This window comes from Aulonocara sp. 'chitande type north' Nkhata Bay, linkage group LG23 (genome assembly GCF_057382095.1).
Source record: "Aulonocara sp. 'chitande type north' Nkhata Bay isolate Kocher_YH1m ecotype deep benthic linkage group LG23, A_spYH_male_GT1.1, whole genome shotgun sequence".
Taxonomy (NCBI): domain Eukaryota; kingdom Metazoa; phylum Chordata; class Actinopteri; order Cichliformes; family Cichlidae; genus Aulonocara; species Aulonocara sp. 'chitande type north' Nkhata Bay.
The window spans coordinates 20,421,123-20,444,000 of record NC_141365.1 but is presented as its reverse complement, the minus strand read 5'-3'; the positions used below and the strand labels follow the sequence as shown (position 1 = coordinate 20,444,000).

Genomic DNA, 22,878 nt, shown 5'->3' with positions numbered 1-22,878 from the left:
GGAGCAGCTCAGCGAGCAGGAGCAGCTCAGCGAGCCGGAGGAGCTCAGCATGCCCGAGCCGGAGGAGCTCAGCGAGCCGGAGGAGCTCAGCGAGCCGGAGGAGCTCAGCATGCCCGAGCAGGAGCAGCTCAGCGAGTAGGAGCAGCTCAGCGAGCAGGAGCAGCTCAGCGAGCCGGAGGAGCTCAGCATGCCCGAGCGGGAGCTCAGCGAGCGGGAGGAGCCCGCGTCGCCAGCTGTGGAGCTCAGCATGCCCGAGCCGGAGGAGCTCAGCGAGCCGGAGGAGCTCAGCATGCCCGAGCAGGAGCTCAGCGAGCGGGAGGAGCCCGCGTCGCTAGCTGTGGAGCTCAGCGAGCCGGAGGAGCTCAGCATGCCCGAGCAGGAGCAGCTCAGCGAGCCGGAGGAGCTCAGCATGCCCGAGCCGGAGGAGCTCAGCGAGCCGGAGGAGCTCAGCGAGCCGGAGGAGCTCAGCGAGCCACCAGCAGAGGAGCTCAGCGAGCCACCAGCAGACGAGCTCAGCGAGCCACCAGCAGAGGAGCTCAGCGAGCCACCAGCAGACGAGCTCAGCGAGCCACCAGCAGAGGAGCTCGGCGAGCGGAAGGAACAACCGGCGCTGCCAGCCGCGGAGGGGCTCTCGCTGCCAGCCGCGGAGGGGCTCTCGCTGCCAGCCGAGGAGGGACCCGCTCAGCCGGAGGTCAGCGAACCGGAGGGACCTCCACGTCTTGCGCGGCCTCCACGCCATCCACGTCCAGTGCGTCCACGTCAGCGACCGGCGCGTCATAGACCATGTGCCACGCCTCGCTGTTGCTCACCGGAGCAGCGACGTTGCCATCGGACCCGTGGCAGGCCACCAGAACCGTTCCGCCGCCACCGGACCCGTGGCAGGCCGCCGGAGGAGCAGCGCCGCCGCCACCGGACCCGTGGCAGGCCACCAGAACCGTTCCGCCGCCACCGGACCCGTGGCAGGCCGCCGGAGGAGCAGCGCCGCCGCCACCGGATCCGTGGCAGGCCGCCTGAAGCGTTCCGCTTCCATCATGGGGTTGGAGGTAGGCCGCCCGAACTGTTTTCCCACCACTGCCTGACCCGTAGCGAGTTTTGCCTGCTTGCGGTCCACTGGGTCGGCCGCAAGAACTGTTGTTCCCACCATGGCAGTGGTTGGACATTTGAACTGGGGTTTTGGGGCCCTCCGTCCGGGACCCCCCGCCGCCCGCCTGGGGTTGGTTGTACTGTGGTTTTTGTTTTGTTTTTGTTTTTGGGTCGTCGGGTGCCGACCCTTAGAGGGGGGGTACTGTCACGGACCCAGTTCCAGGGATTCGGGGTCCGTGAGCAGTGTGGACTACTATTGTAGTTATTATTATTATTATTATTATCATTATTGTGGTTGTTGTTATCATGGTTGTGTCTGCTGTCCTGTTTTTCCGTGTTGGTGTACTGTCAGGTGTTTAGGGGTGTGTGCTTGTGTATGTGAGGGTGCGGTCGTGGCAGGCACTTTTAGGCCTGGTGGGTGTGGCCCTGCCAGCTGACCGGTCCCACCCAGGAATCCACACACACCTGGCGCCGATCAAGCCTCGTCAGAGGAGCTTCAAAACAGTGTGGCTGAGAGCTCCTCGACGCTGGATCGTTGAGTGACTTCCCGTCAGTCTTAAGTGTATTATGCAAGGTTAGTGCAAGTCTACTCTTAGGTTTTGTACTCACGGCTGCCTTTGGTATGCGTGTTTCCTCAGGAGGAATTGTGGCGACCAGGAGGCAGCACACGGAGAGTACACAGGGAACGGAGACAGAGCACGGAGCACGGGATAAAGGAGAAGACACGGAACGGGAGTTGGGATCGCACGGGGGGATTTATTGTTGTTCGGATTGTCACCACTGTAAATAAACACTGTTGCACTGTAGAGTCCTGCATTTTGGGTCCTCCTTTCCCCACATCCCCACGGTCTGCCAGCGAGACCGTGACAGTGGGTGCCCCCCAGATACTCCAGCTTGTGGGGATAGGTTAATTGGATAATCCAAATTGCCACTAGATGTGAATGGGCGAGTGAGTGTGAATGGTTGTCTGTCCCTGTGTGTTGGCCCTGCGACAGACTGGCAACCTGTCCAGGGTGTACCCAGTCTCTCGCCCTATGATTGGGATAGGCTCCAGGGCCTCTCACGACCCTGAAAAGGATAAGCGGAGGCGAATGTATCTATCTATCTATCTATCTGTCTATCTGTCTATCTATCTATCTGTCTGTCTGTCTGTCTGTATATATGTGTGTGTGTGTGTGTATATATGTATATATATATATATATATATATATGGACAGAGGGAGAGAGATGTATATGTGTATACTTGATATTTTCTACTCTATTCTACTCTTAACACAGTATCAATCCGGAGTCCAGTACTGACAATAAAGCTGAATTTTGGCTTAAAGTTGAATACTTGAGGAGTTGGGTTCTGTCATATTCCACAGTTTGTATCTCATATTTAGCATCAAATGTTTGTATCTTTGAGTATATTTGACTTCTCTCTCAAAAATGAACCTAACAGTAATCAAGCTAGCTAGCATTAGCTTATAACTAAGCACTCCACCATCTTTTCCGAGTATGCTTACCTCAAGCTCCATGAAACCAACATGGTGATGGTCATAGATCTGCCATTAAATGAGTTCAACGTTGATTGGGTGACAATGTGCACATCCATGTTTTATATACAGTATTGCCTGTCAGCTCAGTTGAAAATTAAGCTATAAGCATTTATTTGATGCATCCTCAATAATCAGCTGTGTAACAAAACATAATGGATCCAGTCATAACTGAAGTCACACAGATTGATAACATGGTGCTTCAAGCTTTGACTTTAATGTTTAAACATGTGATCACAACACGGCAGTTACACAGTATTTTATCATCACTTGTCACACAATTCCTAAGATGCATAAACTCTATTAATCTGTACGGAATGTAAATATTTTATATGGATTAAGCTTTGTTTGCTAAGTTTTTTTATTATCAGAATTTGAGAAAGGAGAAACTCAGTGATCAGTAACTGTTACACAACAGACATGCAATACACACTGAAATAAGAACAAATATAAATCAAATAATTCATATCTTGAGACAAAAAAGGCCATGACTACACAAACCCCCCTCTTCATAAAAACCTCCTGACTGCAACACCTTTACATTCATTCTTACAGTTTCCCTGTTTGTTATAATCACCGATACACTATTAAGAAGTTTTAAGATTATGATGTACACAAAAGTTAAATCAGTGGAAAAAGTTTAAATCTGGACACACACTCTTCCCCCTACCCCGTTAAATTAATATGAAGCTGAAGGAGAAGATGCCTTTCAATATTCATTCAAATAGATACACTGTTTTCAACCACCTCTGGATCCATGTATGTGTACGGCAAGGCCAACCTTGAGTTTCTAGCTTTGATGTCTGCACTCAGCTTTTTGAGCTCTTCTTGAAATTCTTTTATCTTCAGGAGAGGAAACCTCTCAGTAAAATGCTTCTCTGGGTAGTTGCCAAGAAAAATCTGATGAGATCAATGGTACATTTAGTTTTGGTTCCACTATCACGTTGATCAAATATGTAACTCTAGCAAAATTTTCATGTATTTTACATTAAAATAAACAAACAGCAACATAAAACATAACATCTTTGGTGAGTACTTACACTATCAGAGGACTGCTTGCTGAGTAGCCATACTGTGGACATGGCATGCACTGTTGTGTTAACACTGGGGAATGTGTCCAGTATCGTTTTCTCAGTTGTTGTCCCCTTTTCTTTTGGTGGGGGAAGTTCCATGGTAGTAGGACTGTTGGGCATCCAGCCACCAAAATCGTACTGCATTGGTGAAGTAATTGATACATTATTTATAGGCTTTGAGAGATAGTTTTTAGGTCTGATAGCATTAACCTTTGGATCCAAATGTACCAAATATTCCACATGATTTCTAAGGTGTTTCACATCCAGATTTATCCATCAAGTGTAACATCACACGCTGTGCAGTTTTTTCAGTCGCGTTATTCAGCTTCTGCTCAAACTGCACGATTGACTCACAGGGGTTAGAAGTTCGTAGGTCACGATGCAGGGTCTCACACTATACAGCCCGATGCCCTGATGTGACCTGAGTGCTCACACTGTGCGTCCATAAAATGAAGGTTATAACAGATAATCTGTCCCTCGCTCTCCCTCTCTGTCTTTCACTCACACAGACACGCACCACCACCATCAACTTTGCTAAATTGCTAATGAAAAACATTGATCAGGCAGCTGTGATTGAGCAGCAATGTAAATCCAACTATTTTCACGGTTGTTGTAGTCGTGATAATTTTGTGAGGCCAAATCTAAAAGGCTCGGATGCGCTTGCCAAAGTTCTACAAGTTGTGCCTCCATCGCTTATGTCCAGATCACACGCTGCACTGCTGTGCTACTTTGTTTTTTCACTTTCATTTCTGTGTTTGCGCGTCCGCAGTGTGAGAGGCTGTGGTGACACCCTCACGACGGCTGACAGGATTTCAAACTGGTTTGATTTTCTTACGACGAAGCGATTGATGATCGGGAGCTGGTCATGAGGTGTTAATCTCGTTACCCCACGTATACTACACGATGCATGACACACGATGAAGGCGAAACTCAGGTTTCCAATCACCAAAACGGTCGCACGACTGAAAAATCAAAATGAGCCCAAAATTGCACAGTGTATGCCCAGCATAATGGGCTGAAAAATACGTTAACTTCTACCTTCCTTTAGCAAGTGCGGAAGTCCAACTTTTTGTGCAATGATTAGCATCTTTCTCTGCCTTTTGGGTGCTACCACAGGTGCCTTTGATGGTGCAAAATGTCTCGTCGACATTGTTGGGGAGAAAACTTACAAACAAACAGTACAGCACTTCAGAGTCACAGTGTTAGTGATTATATTTGACAAGCTGAATGGATTCTGTACTGGATAGGAGACACAGCACGAGATTTACTGACAATAGTCTACAGACAATCAGGACCCAGACCACAATGCACTTAATATTGCACTTAAAAAAAGCATTTAATATTGCACCAAAAATAAATAAATAAAAAATCTGCGACAACAAGGCCGCAAAAGGTGAACCGCACTACAGTGAGGGACCACTGTACTGAAAACTGATCACATTTTAGCCAAGAGAACATATTTTTATATCCACTGCACAAGGTTAGTGAGTAACATGTTGGTGGCTGGGTGATTTGAATTACTCACTGTGAAAAAAGTCCTGATCTTGAACTTAATGAAATCTTAGTAAATAAATAATTCTTTGCTGATTTGCTCAAATATCTAGTGTCTATAACACCATAAGCCCATGGACTGCAGTGAATTCTAAGTTTTTAAAAAAACAACTTAAAGACAGACTCTTTTCTTTGCTTTTTCTACCAGGCTACAATTTAGTGTTTGATGCTGCTGACTGTAAATCAATTCAATTCAATTCAATTTCATTTATATAGCGCCAAATCACAACAAAAGTTGCCTCAAGGCGCTTCATAGATACAGAGAAAAACCCAACAATCATATGACCCCCTATGAGCAAGCACTTTGGCGACAGTGGGAAGGAAAAACTCCCTTTTAACAGGAAGAAACCTCCAGCAGAACCAGGCTCAGGGAGGGGCGGCCATCTGCTGCGACCAATTGGGGTGAGAGAAGGAAGACAGGATAAAAGACATGCTGTGGAAGTGAGACAGAGATTAATAACAGATATGAGTCAATGCAGAGAGGTCTGTTAACACATAGTGAGTGAGAAAGGTGACTGGAAAGGAAAAACTCAATGCATCATGTGAATTCCCGGCAGCCTACGTCTATTGGAGCATAACTAAGGGAGGATTCAGGGTCACCTGGTCCAGCCCTAACTATATGCTTTAGCAAAAAGGAAAGTTTTAAGCCTAATCTTGAAAGTAGAGATAGTGTCTGTCTCCCGAATCCAAACTGGAAGCTGGTTCCACAGAAGAGGGGCCTGAAAACGGAAGGCTCTCCCTCCCATTCTACTTTTAAATACTCTAGGAACAACAAGTAGGCCTGCAGAGCAAGAGCGAAGTGCTCTAATAGGGTGATATGGTACTACAAGGTCATTAAGATAAGATGGGGCCTGATTATCTAAGACCTTGTATGTGAGGAGCAGGATTTTGAATTCAATTCTGGATTTAACAGGAAGCCAATGAAGGGAAGCCAAAACAGGAGAAATCTGCTCTCTCTTTCTAGTCCCTGTCAGGACTCTTGCTGCACCATTTTGGATTAGCTGAAGGCTTTTCAGTGAGTTTTTTGGACATCCTGATAATAATGAATTGCAGTCGTCCAGCCTGGAAGTAATAAATGCATGAACTAGTTTTTCAGCGTCACTAAGAGACAGGATATTTCTAACTTTAGAGATGTTGCGCAAATGGAAGAACGCAGTCTTACATATTTGTTTAATATGTGCGTTGAAGGACATGTCCTGGTCAAAAATGACTCCAAGGTTCCTCACAGTGATACTGGAGGCCAAGGTAATGCCACCCAGAGTAAGAATCTGGTTAGATACCATATTTCTAAGATTTTCAGGGCCGAGTACAATAACCTCAGTTTTATCTGAATTAAGAAGCAGAAAGGTCTTTATGTCTTTAAGACATTCCTGCAGTTTAACTAATTGGTGTGTGTTATCTGGCTTCATGGACAGATAGAGCTGGGTGTCATCTGCATAGCAGTGAAAATTTATGCTGTCTTCTAATGATGCTGCCTAAGGGAAGCATGTATAATGTAAACAGAATTGGTCCTAGCACCGAACCCTGTGGAACTCCATAATTAACCTCAGTGGGTGAAGAGGACTCTTCATTTACATGTACAAATTGGAGTCTATTAGATAGATATGATACAAACCACTGCAGTGCAGTACCTGTAATACCTACAGCATGTTCTAATCGCTCTAATAGGATATTATGGTCAACAGTATCGAATGCTGCACTAAGGTCTAGCAGGACAAGCACAGAGATGAGTCCACTGTCAGAGGCCATAAAAAGATAATTTGTAACCTTCACTAAAGCTGTTTCTGTGCTGTGATGAGCTCTGAAACCTGACTGAAACTCTTCAAATAAACCATTCCTCTGCAGATGATCAGTTAGCTGTTTGACAACTACTCTTTCAAGGATTTTTGATATGAAAGGAAGGTTGGAGATTGGCCTATAATTAGCTACGACTGCTGGGTCTAGAGATGGCTTTTTAAGTAAAGGTTTAACTACAGCCACCTTGAAGGCCTGTGGTACATAGCCGATTATTAGAGATAGGTTGATCATATTTAAGATCGAAGAATTAATTGATGGCAGGACTTCTTTGAGCAGTTTTGTAGGAATGGGGTCTAAAAGACACATTGATGGTTTGGAGGAAGTAATTATTGAAGTTAACTCAGAAAGATCAATTGGAGAAAAAGAGTAACTTAACATCAATGGTACTAAGAGTAGCTGTAGATAATATTACATCTGTGGGATGATTATTGGTAATTTTTATTTGTGAAGAAGTTCATGAAGTCATTACTAGTTAACGTTAAAGGGATGGTTGGCTCAAAAGAGCTCTGACTTTTTGTCAGCCTGGCTAATATTTTATTATGGTGATTAGAGCATGCTCTAGGTATTAAAAATACTGATTTGAATCATATTTACGTAACTCGAATTTGTTAATGATGGAGTTTCATCATTAACAAATTTATGTTAGGACTCTTTACATTATACATGCCTCTCTTAGGCAGTATCCTTAGAAGGTATAGCGTACCTTTTTTATTAAAAAAAAATTCTGTCCATTAGGCAGATGAAGTGTAAGTTTATCAGTACAGGCAGTCTTAAACACTGTACTTAGGACTGCTGGGTTAGGACTGGTACACCCAGTCTCAGTTGAGAAACTGTAATTAGATTACAGTTTCAATGTTATAGTTACTTGCATTACAAAAATGCAATGCTGCAGTGAGCAGCAACAAGTATTGTATAATATATTACTTCTTTTGAGTAAGGACCCCAACACTGGTCTTTAACATACAATATAAAGCACCTTGAAGTGAGAGTTATGATTCTGCCCTTTATAATTACCATTGAATTAAACTGAAAAACATTTAAAATCCTTCGCATGACTTTCTATCAACTTTTAGATTTCTTAATACATTGGAAGATAAATTATGAACTACTTGAATCACCTTATGACTTAAAAGGAGGGCTGTGGCCTACAACAATGGTCATCACTGTAGTACATGAATGAGTGCACAATAAATGGCATTCCGATTGGAAATAGTTGTACGTAATTTCTGCTTCCATGTTCACGAGGTAAAGTTCAATTATGATCATAGAATACAATAAGCATTAAGTAATGTATTGTATTCACTGCTGATGGAGTTGCATCAACTCCTTCATAAACCTCAAAATTTTAGTGGATTTATCTATGCAAAAGTGATCCATGCAGAGAGAACTGAGAAAATCTGATGTGAACATCATCACTGATAATCAGGATATATTAAAATGCTTCACCTGTCCAGAGTTGACAGCTGAGTGCTGGGCAGAGCAAGTGAAGATCACCATGGTGACAAACTTGACCATCTCATCCATAGTGCTAAATTCTTGAGGAATTCCTGACAGAATAGGCAGAATAAATTATGAATTATGTCAACACAGAAATTAAATATAATATAATAAACAATGAACCACCTGTGGTTTCCTGTGAAAGAAATCCATACTGAAAAATTTCTTTAATCCAGTTCTGCAGTTCTGTGTCTTCTTGGACCTCAGCATCAGTCTTGTAGTAGAAGGCAAGTGTTGACTTCACCAACCTTTGGCCAAATGGAGACACATTCAAACATGTTCCTACTTCCATTGATGGTTTCTAAAACACATTTAAAAAGCTATAATGCATAACAGATAAAATAAATATAAAATATGTATGTTGGGTAATCAGGTTGTTAGTTTTTAACTGTTGCAAATCGGCAACGCCTGCCTCGAGAGGGTTAAACTCTAAAGAATTATGGATTTAATCAACTGCTCCCGTAACGGAACTGACATCCTCTTCTCGACAAAAAGCCTGGGCTCAGGAGAGCCCAATTGGCCTGCAGAGACGTTTGCTGTGTGATACTCTATGGCCGGTTGTGTTGTGTATTTAGCGACATTATCGATGGAGGACATTGAATGAGATCTACCAATTCGGAACCTCGATAACAGAGTTCTGGGTGATTGGATCTGGCTCGGACCTAGCTTATCGAAGAACAAGAAGCAGCCACAGCTGTTCAAAATCCCACCAGGCTGGCCGACAAGATAGACGATGAGTGGAGCTGTGAGTACTCAGACTGTGTTTATTGAACGCATATGGGCAAGATCTTGGAGAAGCTCACGGCTCTGCAATAGGAATTGAGAGATTTAGTCACCAGTGACAGACATTAGACCAGCTCTAAAAACTGGATGCAGTTGTTCGCACTAAACACAAACAACCACCATCTTCACTCATGCGGCTATCCCACTGGCAACAGATAGAGACCTGCCAAGGTTGAAGTTGACTGGAACAACAAAATTCTTCACTAATAACTAATGGTGCAATGGATAAAGGTTGATCCGTAATCCGAACTGATCCCAATCCACAGTTCTGTACGCAGGTGATCCGAAGATTCGAAAAAGAAGGAAAAAAAGTGTATGGTTCACGTCGTCAGTCTGTCAAGTGATAATTATGGCCAGTGTTAGTGGTCCAAGTGGAGGAGCAGAGGAGTTTGCGGCATTTAAGCAGCCCTTTGCTGCCCAATCCGACTGGGCTAAAGCTATTACAAAAGCTACTGGAGTGTTTAGCTGCAGACGGGAGGCCGTATTCCCTTGTGCTAAACAAGGGGTTTAAACTATGACGAATGTGCTTGAGCCACGCTATGATATCCCGTTGCGCGTCCACTTCAGTGACAAGATTGTAACCAGGCATTTACGAGCAGGAAAAGTTTAAAGTTATGGCTGAACTGTCACAGACATCTTCTGTTGCCCAACTACAAATGGGTGGACCTCCAGGTCAACGGAAAGCTACGTGACCGTGACCACTGATTATATCACAGCGGAGTGGTAGATACAAAGTCCTGTACTGCCTTGTATTGCACCTTAATTTGTTTTTATATAATTGCGTGGAATGAGTCTTGTGTTGAATGTTTTTAATAGGCAAAAAATATTTAACTAAGTTAATAAGAAATTTTTTTTTAAAAATTCATTTTTTTCTTTTTTTTGCCGATCTGAAAATTGATCCGATCCGTGACTTGAAACCGTAATCCGATCCGAACCGTGAGATTTTTGATCTGTTGCACCACTACTAATAACAAGATTGTTGTCTGAACTTTCTGTCTGACCTTCAAGGCCACCTGGGTCCACTGGAGACTTGATCTTCTTTCTCCTTCTTTTTTTCTCTTTCTCTCACCCAAACTGATCGCAGCAGATGGCCGCCCCTCCCTGAGCCTGGTTCTGTGGGAGGTTTCTTCCTGTTAAAAGGGAGTTTTTCCTTCCCACTGTCGCCAAAGTGCTTGCTCATAGGGGGTCATATGATTGTTGGGTTTTTCTCTGTATCTATTATTGTAGGGTCTGCTGTACAATATAAAGCATGGGGTGAACACGGGATACACTCACACACATACTCATGTAACGGACACAGACACTGAGTTGTTTTTGTTTTGCTGTCCTTAAACTGCTCTCCTAGTGGAGGTGAGTCTGAGTAGAGTCCTTTTTTTCTCCTCCTGTCCCTGATGTTGTGAATTTTCACTGTTCTTTTTAAATGCTATCTATTCTGACCTGTCTCCGCAATGTGATGTTTGTGTAATATATGTATGGTCAGAAGGGTCAGTTTCACTGCAGGCAACTGCATGTCACAAATAAAGGCTTCATTCATTTATTCTTTCATTTAAAATAATAACTGGGAAGCCATCTGGAAGAATTTTGTTTTTGTTTCGGCAAGCATCTGAAAGTACATTACTAAATTTACCAGGGTGTGAAGAATGGCCTAGGTGAACTTCGAAATAAATTGAAGTTATTCTGTATGTTGTGTCAGACAAAGTGGTAATAGAACCTGTTGATGATTTCCCAAAGCTGGAGTCCATCATCCCTGTAGTAGAAGTTTGGCACATCTTTCAGTCCACGTTCCTCAATATCATCTGGGATACAGAGGGAGCTGTAGGTCAGTGAGGTCAGTGATCTTCTCAGGATTGTGAGGGCACCCTCTCCACCAGAAGATGTAAACTAGGAAACAGTCAAATCTTAGTGGCAAAAAAATACATGTTGGTCAAAAAGAACATTTGTTTGTCCTTTTTGTTTGTTTATACCTTAGCAAAAGTTCCTCCTTTAGATATCAGAAGCATCCGAGCTAAGAAGTTGATGTTCAAAGTGTAGCGAGTGTGAGGTATGAGAAGCTGAGGGAAGCAGAGAAGTTCATTTGTAAGAAGACTACTTTTTCCTTTCTTGTCTGATGTTTTATATTCAAATGTTTAATTCTGCTGTATAACATATATGTAAATGGCTAACATCAAAGTCACAAGTTTTGTTGCTTTCTGTACCATTTACCATTGTGTTACATCTTCGAAACAATTAATCAACTTTACATACCTTGTACAGTGGATGCACCATTGGAAGGTTGCGGAGCAGTGACACTGCAAAAACCTCAGCCAGCAGATGAGTGCGCAGCAGATGAGCATTTAGTTCATAAAGGTTGAAGTTTGCACTTCTCACAAACGTCTTGGCCAACAACCAGTCGTACTCAGAATCACTAGGATAAAAAATCGGGTTGTCCTTTGTTGGTTTCTGCTTCAGCTGCAGGAGAAGGAATAAATGTGTTTTCTTACTTATACTACCTTTTTTTTAATCATTACGAACTGCTAACCATCAAACACTTTTATAGATGTTGAGCAGACCAACTCAAACACAAACTGCAATGAAAAGCTTTATTTACTGTAAAAATAACGATTAAAGACGCAGGAAAGAAACAGACCGAGGATCTTTGATAATCCAGGGAGACAGAGAAATGGCAGTTAGTGACTGGAAAGCACATGACTAGGAAAAGATTTGGATACTGAATGAAAGAATTTAAAGGTGAGTAGAGATTATTTGTCAAGTTAAAAAGGTCTTGTGTGAGGAGTTTGAGGAAAGGTGGCTGAGGCAGAGAGGAATAAAGGTAAGAGTAGTGGTGTGTGAGAGGCATAGAGGTGTTCAGGTAAGCAGCACACAGTGCAGGATTTACGGTGGCAGGACAGTCTGATGAAAGTGGAGAAGGGTCATGGCTGATATTCTTCTGAAAGATCCTGGGAAAACTGGCAAGCTGGAAGGAGGACTGCCGAAAAGCAAAAGTAGAAACTGCAGATTGACACTTTCCCAAAATTCAAGTCACAACAAAACCACCAGAGCAGAGACAACAATCAGGCGTAGGATATCTGCCTCGTTGCTACTTAAATACACTAGGTTGACAGAACCAAATGGCCCTAGTTGTGCCAGAGAAACCATGTACACCACAGTCACACCCAGCTGCCCAACTGTTCCTGAAAAGCAAAACAGAAAGCGGTAGGTAAACCCCATCCACGCTGGATCGTACCAGTCCTCCTTTTCCCTGGTTGGCAAATCAATGATTCTACGTCACAGAAAAGTCTGCCTTCGTATCCTCTGGCTGTGATGTAGGTGTTAAGGCATGGAGGGAACTGTGATTTCAGTCTCTTCGCCCTTGTAATGTAATTTATAGATAATTGAAAGGGGAGAGACTAGTAGCCGAGAGTCTTAGGGGTCATGTGGAGGAAGGAGCCACTGCTGTTTGTGTCAAAATATTACTAGGGAACTAAAGATAAATCTGCAGTCTCTAAGTCAGGTTTAAGGACCCAATTTGGGGCTGAAGGGATGGTGAATTGTAAGAAGTGTGACAAACAGAACGTGCTGATCAAAAACCCTGTGATGATGATGGTGGGGAGTAACTGGCAGTTACTTCCACAGGAGCCTCAAGGGCCAAACCTCCGTACTGAGTTGTTTCATAAGCTAACCCATACGGAAAAGAAATAGTAAAAACTTATATGTGATTTACTCATGAAAGTGGCCACTTTCATGAGTAAATCATTTAAGGCTTACATGATTTACTCATGAAAGTGGCCACTTTCTCATTACTTTCATACATTGTTTTAGTAAGTATCCAAAACATACAAGTTTCATTATATAATTTTTCAAGGGATCTTATATCTGTTTTTACTCTTATATGCTTTTCATACAAGTTTCACACAAGACAGATACAAACTTTATAAGATTTATATATATCTTTTCCATATGGGAACTGTCAATTAAATTCAGCACCAGAGTTTAAAATCACTTAAAAAGAAAGAGTGCCAGTGACAGGTTGTTGCATGTGGGGACCTTCGAGTCCAGAAGACACCGCTTACCAGTACCGCCACATTTGGAGGTTGGCACTTTCTTTAGGTTGAATGAGGCAGGTGGCCAAGAAAGGACAGACAGATCGCAATATGTGCAGAGTCACTCCACAAATCTCTGCCATCACCTTTGATGCCGGTCTTGTGTGACCCTGCTGCATTGGCTCCCATGCTACAAGCTAACAGATAAATCCCAATAGCTAAATTGACAAGATGAGAATTTTGAGAATCTTGTATGATCTTGTTGTGATTGTTTTAAGTTTCTGTCTGCTGTTTTTATCTTTGCTTTGTGTTGTTGGCGTTTTGTTCATATCTAAATATTAAGAGAAAGATCACATGTGACTCCTCATTAGGATAGGATTAGTGTAGGTGTATGAGATTTTAACTTCAGTTTGATATTGTTAGATGATATTCCTGAGTAGGGATGGGTATCGTTTAGGTTTTATCCGATATCGGTGCCAAACCGGTACTTTTGAAACGGTGCCGGTGCTTAAACGGTGCTCAAACCGGTGCTTAAAGAATGGAGAACACAAAATTGGTCCAAAAACCTCTCATGTTCAGCTGTTTTTTTTTGTAAAAAGATAACAATGTTAGCCTTTTCTGCAGCTATGGGGCATATATGGTATCACTCTTGGCTGGAAGCAGTGCTTAAACAATGGAAAAAACACAAACTTTGTCCAAAAACCTCTCATGTTTAACTGTTTTCCACTTTTTCTTTGGTCATTTTAGCCTTTTTGGCCAGGGTGAAGGGAGTATCTGCCATCAAACAAGAAGTCAGCTGCATGTAACTACGACTGTGTTTGCTAGTTCACCTTATATGCATTCATTTAATAATGTGGTTAGCCTACTCAGCATAAATTACACACGAACAACATTAAGCTACTCACGCAGAGAAGAATGGCTGCTGCTGCCATTATCATCCGTCATCATTTTTGCTACACTGGCAGGGCTAGGGGCCAGGACTCTCCTCTTCGGGTGCAGTAGATGCGCTCGGTGTGAGGTCTCGCAGCACGCTATCAAATACGGCGCATTTTTCGGCTTTAAAAAAAACGCTATGCGTCGCCAGGTGTTTCATCGGATTTGAGGTGTTACCTCCTTTGACAGTATCACAGTATCACCTTAAAGCACTTGTTGCAGGCTGCTGAGTTTGCATATTTTGCTGTGAAGTACAGCCAGACTTTTGACCGCTTGCCTTGGGCATTTTTAATCTGTAGCTCCGCTCTAAAATAACGTACGTACCTGGACCCGCCTACTATCCTCGGAAACGTAAAATGATTGGCTAGAATTCAAAGTGTATGACATCTCAGGAAAAAAAAGCACCGAAATAAAGCACCGAAATGTGCGCTGCTTTTCGGTCTGGTTACTACCATTTATGTCAGAACCGATACCGGTACCCATCCCTATTCCTGAGACATTCCTTGATATGCTGCTTAGAGATAGTGGTTATTCTCAAAGCTGAGCCAACCAGAATCTATCCAGCCTTTAAGCGATGATGTGCTGAATCCTGCTTCCGGTCCAAAAGTACTCTGCTTTTAATAGGGCTATTGTGCTTTTAACATATTTTAATGCTTGGTATCTTGTTCTATTTCATCTCAACAAGCCCCTAAAAACAGTCAGTGATCACTGTCGGCCTCTCTCTATTTTTATTTCCGCTAATCATTTTAAAGCTCAGTTTTTTAAAACCTTACGATGTAACTACAGCACAGCCCATGCAGCAGTATATTAATGACTAACCTTGTTTTGTGGATGGATTATCTCACTTGTTCCCCTGACTGAAGTTTGGTCCGTTTACAGCATCCTGCCATGCTAATGTTATGCTAACATAGCTGTGTCGCTAGCGATCATGCAGCACATCATTATATACCTGCTAGTCCAAGTTCTGTAATCCTACAAACGCCACTGCTGTTTAGTTTTCTGTCTTCATTTATGTTGGGAGTGATAGCAGAGCTGTAACGTTTTAATTTTTTCAGAAGTCTCTCATTCAGAACATGGTGTATTATATTTAAATGGAAGCTAGCGAGCTAACTCCCTGCTAACTTCGACTTCAGTTAAATTTCATAAATAATTCAGTTTTCATGGATGCCTGGATGTTAAACTTAATCATTGCACCTGGTAAAACAGCAACACTGATCATTTTATTAAAGATGAATGAATTTAGACAGTTTTTAAACTCTCAGTAATGCTGCAGAGATCTTTTGACTTAGGAACCTGCAGCGGAGTTTGGGCCCAGACGCGGCTAATGACGTCAGCCTTAAAGACCGGATAGACAATCAATAAGAGAATTGATAATGAATGGAATCCACGAGTGATATTGATATTGGAATTGGAATAAATTCTTATTAATTTCATTCCCTAGCTAAAGCTACTGAGAACTTTTTTCTGGCACAGACATTGGCAACAACAACAGGGATTGGTTTAGCAAGAGCTAATCTCTATGCAGAAGGAAAAAGATAAACAAAATCCATATACAATAGATGCACATTGTCTAAAGCAATTTGAGTGCTCAGGTAGGCTTGAAAAGTGCTATATAAGAACCAGTTAATTTACGTTATTAATGTCTGAGTTCTAAGCTCACCTGAATAGCAACTGGCATTAACTGATCAGCATTGTTTTTCCAAAGTAGGACAAGCGGGGCCAGCCATCAAGAACTGTTTGTTCCCATTGATGGTGTTTGACTCCACTTCATCCAAAATCTTGTAGTCACACAGGAAGATGTTACCCTTCTGTTTGAAATTTCAGAAGGAATGACAAATTATTTGACCCCATGCATTTAGTCTGGGTATTACAACTGCAAAGTAAAATTTGCCAATACAAATACCTCACCAACATACAAATAAGAGCAACCAGATATCAGTCAACTTTATTTAATAGAAATTTAAATTAAATAAACCTCCATTTCTTCTGCCAAATTATGCTGACCATCAGGGAAAACCGTTTCATCCGTGACAGATAAGTTATTGGGCAGTTGTGTACAGCGTTGGATCAAAATGGGATTGGTACCATTTAGAAACTGATAGCCAAAGAATGCATCTTCCTTCCAGTATTTAGAGACGTATTCTAGAAATAAAACATAATTTTACTTCTCTGTGTTTAAAATGCTTTACAATCCTTCTCAACCACTGTTAATATCATAAAATTTGACCGCAGGCAAAAAACAGGAAAGTAAAATTCATCATGTCATGGACATAAATGCCAGAGTCCTAATAATATGACTTATTCTATGTTACTTTATGTGCTATTATACATTATATAATATGGTCTAATGATTGTTCATTACCTGAAACCTGAGTTTTGTGGACATTTAATAGTTGTTTAATATCCTCTATACAATTAAACTTGTTAGACTGAAGCATTCCCATCAGTCCCAGCCTTCCCAGTCTAGAAAAAAACACAGTAGCTTTTTCAGATGATTAGAATCATATATATATATATATATATATATATATATATATATATATATATATATATATATATAACAGGGCATTGTTGGAATGCTACTACGCAAGTAACCCCGGCGGAAGGGGCTACATGAATAGGATGGATTCTTCGATACCCAACATCCACAATGACGGCGAAACAACTAGTAGCTCAGTGTTCCAACATTCGAAAGAAGGGACTGCTCTCACAGCTAGAGATTGACGAGGTACAACACAAATGCTATGGCAAGGAGGAGTCAGGACGCCAGGTCAGGGGGGCGATATCATCACCCCCACCCGAGATTGGGTACATAGCCCCAAGTGCAATAGGAGAAGGATTGCACGTTAAGTGCGAGAGGAACTGACCTGAAAGATAGGATCATGGCCAAGCTTGAAACCTGGATCCCCCGTAGCCGGTTACCAAGATTAAGTGAAGTACCCTCAGAAGGTCTGCTAGATGATGTTAATGCAGCACTACGGACAATACCTACAACCACGATTACCGACACTAACAAGCTGATCTACAATACGGCAGCAGTGATCAGTGAGATGCTTGGCTACAAGATGAACAGCCACAAGGGGCAGTACCCTCCATGGAGAAGGAGGCTAGAGGGCAAGATCAAAGTAGCACGGAGGGAGGTTTGCCAACTAACGGAGTTGCAGAAAGGTGCGACAAAGAAGGTGCATAAGAAATACAGCAAGCTGTCCATACCTGAGGCCTTGGAAACTGCCAAGCAAAGACTCACAGCCTTGGCCAGCCGCTTGAGGAGGTACACCAGAGAGATAGAAGGCAGGAGAATAAACCAGCTGTTCTCCACAGAACCAGCAAAGGTGTACTCTCAGTGGCAAGGGAACAATAATAATAAGAGAACAGCACCACCCAGGCTGGAGACCGAGCAATACTGGAAGAGCATATGGGAGAAGGACGCAACCCATAACGGCAATGCTCAGTGGCTAGTGGATCTGAGGGCAGACCACAGCGACCTCCCCGAACAGGGTCCAGTAACCATCACAGTGGCAGATATCCAAGAAAGGGTCTCCAGTATGAAGAGTTGGACAGCACCAAGGCCCGACATGGTTCACGCCTACTGGCTAAAGAAGCTGACTGCACTCCACGAGCGTCTGGCAGCACAAATGAACCAGCTGCTAGTTAACGAGAGACACCCGGAATGGCTAACCGAAGGTCGGACGGTCCTGATCCCCAAGGACCCCAAGAAGGGACCGGTCCCCTCCAACTACCGACCAATAACCTGCCTCAGTACTACATGGAAGCTCCTGTCAGGCATCATATCAGCTAAGATGAACAGGCACATGGGTCAATACATGAGCGGGACACAGAAAGGAATTGGCAAGAATACCAGAGGCGCAAAACACCAGCTACTGGTAGACAGAACAGTCAGCCGAGACTGCAAGACCAGACTGACCAACCTGTGCACTGCCTGGATTGATTACAAGAAGGCCTATGACTCAATGCCCCACAGCTGGATACTGGAATGCCTAGAATTGTACAAGATCAATGAGCCTTCATCAGGAACTCAATGGGGATGTGGCGTACAACACTAGAGGCCAACTCCAAGCCCATAGCACAAGTCACCATCAAGTGCGGGATCTACCAAGGAGATGCTCTGTCCCCACTGCTGTTCTGCATAGGCCTGAACCCCCTCAGTGAGATCATTAACAAGACTGGCTACAGATACTGACTACAGAACGGAGCAGTTGTCAGCCACCTCCTGTACATGGATGACATCAAGCTGTATGCCAAGAGTGAACGAGACATCGATTCACTGATCCACACTACCAGGCTATACAGCAATGACATTGGAATGTCGTTCGGACTGGAGAAGTGTAGTCGGATGGTAACAAAGAGAGGGAAGGTAGTCAGAACTGAGGGGATTGAACTACCAGAAGGCAACATTGCAGACATAGAGGACAGTTACAAGTACCTGGGGATCCCGCAGGCGAATGGGAACCATGAAGAGGCCGCTAGAAAAGCTGCAACCACCAAGTACCTGCAGAGGGTCAGGCAAGTCCTGAGGAGTCAGCTGAATGGTAAGAACAAGATCCGGGCCATCAACACGTACGCCCTGCCCGTGATCAGGTACCCTGCTGGGGTAATAGGCTGGCCAAAGGAGGAGATAGAAGCCACTGACATAGGAAGGGGGCCGGGGACTGGTGAGTGTCAGCACCACAGTCCAGGATGAGACAACGAACATCCAAGAATACATTGGCAAGATGGCCCCAACTGACCGAGTGCTCAGTGAATACCTCAGGCAGCAGAAACCCAACAAAGAGGAGGGAGACGAGGAACCATCATGGAAGGACAGGCCCCTGCACGGTATGTACCACCGGCAGATAGAGGGGGTGGCTGATATCCAGAAATCCTACCAGTGGCTGGACAAAGCTGGACTGAAAGACAGCACAGAGGCACTAATCATGGCAGCACAAGAACAAGCTCTGAGTACAAGATCCATAGAGGCTGGGGTCTATCACACCAGGCAAGACCCCAGGTGCAGGCTGTGTAAAGATGCCCCAGAGACAATCCAGCACATAACAGCAGGGTGCAAGATGCTAGCAGGCAAGGCATACATGGAACGCCATAACCAAGTGGCCGGCATAGTGTACAGGAACATCTGTGCCGAGTATAACCTGGAAGTCCCGAGGTCAAAATGGGAGATGCCCCCAAGGGTGGTGGAGAATGACCGAGCTAAGATGCTGTGGGACTTCCAGATACAGACGGACAAAATGGTGGTGGCTAACCAACCGGACATAGTGGTGGTAGATAAACAGAAGAAGACGGCCGTAGTGATCGATGTAGCGGTTCCGAATGACAGCAACATCAGAAAGAAGGAACACGAGAAGCTGGAGAAATACCAAGGGCTCAGAGAAGAGCTCGAGAGGATGTGGAGGGTGAAGGTAACGGTGGTCCCCGTGGTAATCGGAGCACTAGGTGCGGTGACTCCCAAGCTAGGCGAGTGGCTCCAGCAGATCCCGGGAATAACATCGGAGATCTCTGTCCAGAAGAGCGCAGGGCTGGGAACAGCTAAGATACTGCGCAGGACCCTCAAGCTCCCAGGCCTCTGGTAGAGGACCCGAGCTTGAAGGATAAACCGCCCGCAGGGGCGTGCTGGGTGTTTTATAATATATATATATATATATATATATATATATATATATATATATATATATATATATATATATATATATATATATATATATATATGTATGTATGTATTGTATTGTATGTATATCTATATGTATGTATATCTATATGTATACATATATATATATGTATATATGTATATATATATATGTATATATATATGTGTATATATATATGACATGAGGGGTTCACCCTGTGGCCCCAATGTAGACCATCTCCACAGTCTTAGTCAAAGAGAAGCGGATGTCATAGGGGAGTGATAAAACACTGTCTGCCTTCAGGTGGGAGATGCCCTGCTTGTCCCAGCTGGAAAAGAAGATAAAGGCAAAACATATAAAATATACAAAAACAAAATAACTTAAGTGTAGTGGAAAGGGATTATAGTACAGAAAACAAATGGCATTACTGACTAATTGTTTGTATATGCACATCTATGCTTCGACCATGCACATCAAATTCTAGCAGATATTATGTAGTGTTTAAATTATCTTGGTATTTCACAAATTTACATCCAACTGATCGAGCCAGGGGTGGAGAAGGATTTCAGGCCTTCATTCTATTGGTTCTCATGATGCTCTCATCTCTTACCTGTAGATTTTGCGTCTTTCCAGAAGCTCCTGTTCCCGACTGTACGGGCTAAGAAGTCTGTGCTTGTCTTCAATTGCTGTGAGAGCTAGAAAAAACACACACAAGGTAAAAATTCTTTTAAAAGACAGAACGGTTTGGATTTGATCTACCTGCTTGGTCTGTTTCATTAGTTCTGGTTACCAGTTGCAGATGTTCCTGCTGGTTTTCATGATATTGTTTGTTTTTGTTTCAATTAACTCCAGATGTTTGTGGTCAGAGTTGATAATAAATTATAATATAAGTTATATCCATTATTCCTAGAATTTTGCTGTGCTTGCAGCACTTTTACTCTTACTTTTACTTTGTCGTGTAGTGTACTTAGTGTGTACTCAGTTTGTGTGTGGGCGTGTCAAAATAATGAGGAATCTCCGGAATGTTACAGATACTGGCCAAAAAACTACCAAAGGTAGATTGCAATGTAAACGCTGTCTTCAGGTGGAAAACTGGAGGAGCAATACACTTGCTGCTGATTTGCTCCTCCGTCTTGTGGTGGACAGGAACTATTCTCTCAAACACTCACTGAGGAGATCCAATTAGCAAATTCTTTATTGTCTATAAAATTTCTCTTAAAGATTTTTTAAAAAAAAGAAAAAAGAAGACAGGCAGAAAAAAAAGAAGACTTTCTTAATGTGTCATTTTTCAGTTAATTTTTATAATCTTTATGATCTCTTCTAAATGAATAGCTACATCATTTTTTGCTTTTAATTTATTCATTTCTAACATTGACACAAACCTGCTCCCTCTCTGAAGTAGTGCGGCTTGCTGTTAGTGATCCAGCGGTAGACAGGAAAGCTGTATTTGCCTCCCTCAGGGGACGTCACATCCACCTTAGCAGGATACCAAGCCATGTTTGGGACAAGCGTCTGATTCTCTTTTTCTAGCTCTATCAGTGCTAGATGTCCAAGGGATTTTCGGCAGGACACAATAAAATGTGACACCTGAAGTAAAAGTAGCATATACCTTTGAATACCTTTGAAAAATGTACAATAGGTCAGCATGTATTAAACTGACAATTGTATTTTATCATACGTCTTTACCTCCTAGTAATCACAGTGCAGTTACTATACAGGCAAAATTAAAATGTACATTTCAGTTTCAGAGTATTTAATGCTATAAATCACGATGTAATCTCATATAACCATGGCACAAATTTAAACATCCATTTTCCTGTGGAGAATATTTTATCTGATTAGGAAGGATACCACCCTTCCCACTGTGGAAAGTACAGCCTTGTTTCGAATAACATGGCCAAATTGATTAAAAACTCCAGAATGTGACTAACTGTAGTTGAGTTTATGTACGACAGACTTTTAAGGTGGCTGTAATCAAACCACTATTTATTAAGCTCTCTCAGGTTTTGTCTTGTCTCCCACAGTTTGTGTTCCATCCACTCTCCCTATGCTCTCTTTTCTTTGACCTTACTTCCAAGTAATAACTTACTTCCAGATGGCTGCCTCTCCCTGAACTTGCTTCTTCTGGAAGACTTTTAACTTCTATAAGGGAGTTGATTTCCTACTGCCTTTATATTGCTCATAGCAGATTATCTGTTTGTTGTGGCTTTCTCTAATGTCGTATGCTCTTTACCTTAAAATAGAGACTACCTGGAGGTGACTGTTATTGTGAATTGAGTTTATATATATAAAAAAAGTAACTGAGTATCATACTTACTGCTCCCCTGTAGAAAGATGGCACACAGCTCCACAGGTGTGTGCGTTCACTCTCTCCATCTGTGCCGACTAGCTTAATGTAGATCTTGTTAAAAGTGGAGGCATTGGAGACATTGCCAGTGAAAATGATCACCTCATAATCGCCCATTTTCACTCTTGAAAGAAGAAAAATCCTGATGGGAACAAAATTATATTAACCAAAAGATATTATGAGAAGTAATTTCAAATGTGTCCTCTATCTACGATCAGTTTCAGTGCAGAAACTGTCAGTGTTATCTATCTTACCTCTGCTAATGACGCCAAGATCTTACTCTGAAGATCTTCCCTGTTCATCTAACAACTCAAAACCGATTTCTCTTTTTATGCAGAACTTGTGGGAGTGTCCTCTAAGGTGCATCTGTCAACAATGTTCAACCTTTTCAATGTTTCATTTCATTCGTTCATTTTAAATCTCTGCCGTTCTGTGTCTCTGCACAGAATAAGTCCTAATCCATTGATGCTTTGTGGGTGACATTAATTAGCTACACCAAGAATATACACAAAATCAATCTGCACTGCATTTTGAAGTGTTTCATTGTGTTTGCTGGTAAAGATTTTGGTCAAGGTCATATTTCAATACAGGTGTGACTGAGCATCAGCTGCAGGTTAC

General features: G+C 42.8%; 1 protein-coding gene and 1 pseudogene across 3 annotated transcripts; one reads left to right on the top strand and one right to left on the bottom strand.

Annotated features, from left to right (window-relative positions):
• The first annotated feature begins 33 nt into the window (after positions 1 to 33).
• Positions 34 to 2,223, top strand: LOC147301618 (uncharacterized). 2 transcript variants are annotated; one of them, XM_086283050.1, is made up of 3 exons: positions 34 to 1,043; positions 1,436 to 1,632; positions 1,722 to 2,223. In XM_086283050.1, the coding sequence occupies exons 1-2, from the start codon at positions 188 to 190 to the stop codon at positions 1,441 to 1,443; spliced, it is 864 nt and encodes a 287-aa protein (XP_086139176.1). In that variant the 5' UTR covers positions 34 to 187; the 3' UTR covers positions 1,444 to 1,632; positions 1,722 to 2,223. The 2 variants fall into 2 exon arrangements, with proteins under 2 accessions (XP_086139176.1, XP_086139175.1); XM_086283049.1 differs by having other exon boundaries at positions 34 to 1,632.
• Positions 2,224 to 2,811: 588 nt separating this feature from the next.
• Positions 2,812 to 22,377, bottom strand: LOC147301617 (polyunsaturated fatty acid lipoxygenase ALOX15B-like; annotated as a pseudogene). Its single transcript, XR_015127216.1, has 14 exons — positions 22,231 to 22,377; positions 21,296 to 21,500; positions 20,524 to 20,608; positions 20,128 to 20,241; positions 16,637 to 16,737; positions 16,250 to 16,416; positions 15,935 to 16,082; positions 11,567 to 11,770; positions 11,287 to 11,373; positions 11,034 to 11,203; positions 8,666 to 8,787; positions 8,489 to 8,589; positions 3,662 to 3,832; positions 2,812 to 3,521 (listed from the first exon to the last, which is right to left on the bottom strand). The product of XR_015127216.1 is annotated as a polyunsaturated fatty acid lipoxygenase ALOX15B-like (transcript).
• Between the last annotated feature and the right edge of the window lie 501 nt (positions 22,378 to 22,878).

Coding starts and splice junctions, on each gene's coding strand:
- LOC147301618 (XM_086283049.1), top strand. CDS start 188: ATGCCCGAGCGGGAGCTCAGCGAGCGGGAGGAGCCCGCGTCGCCAGCT.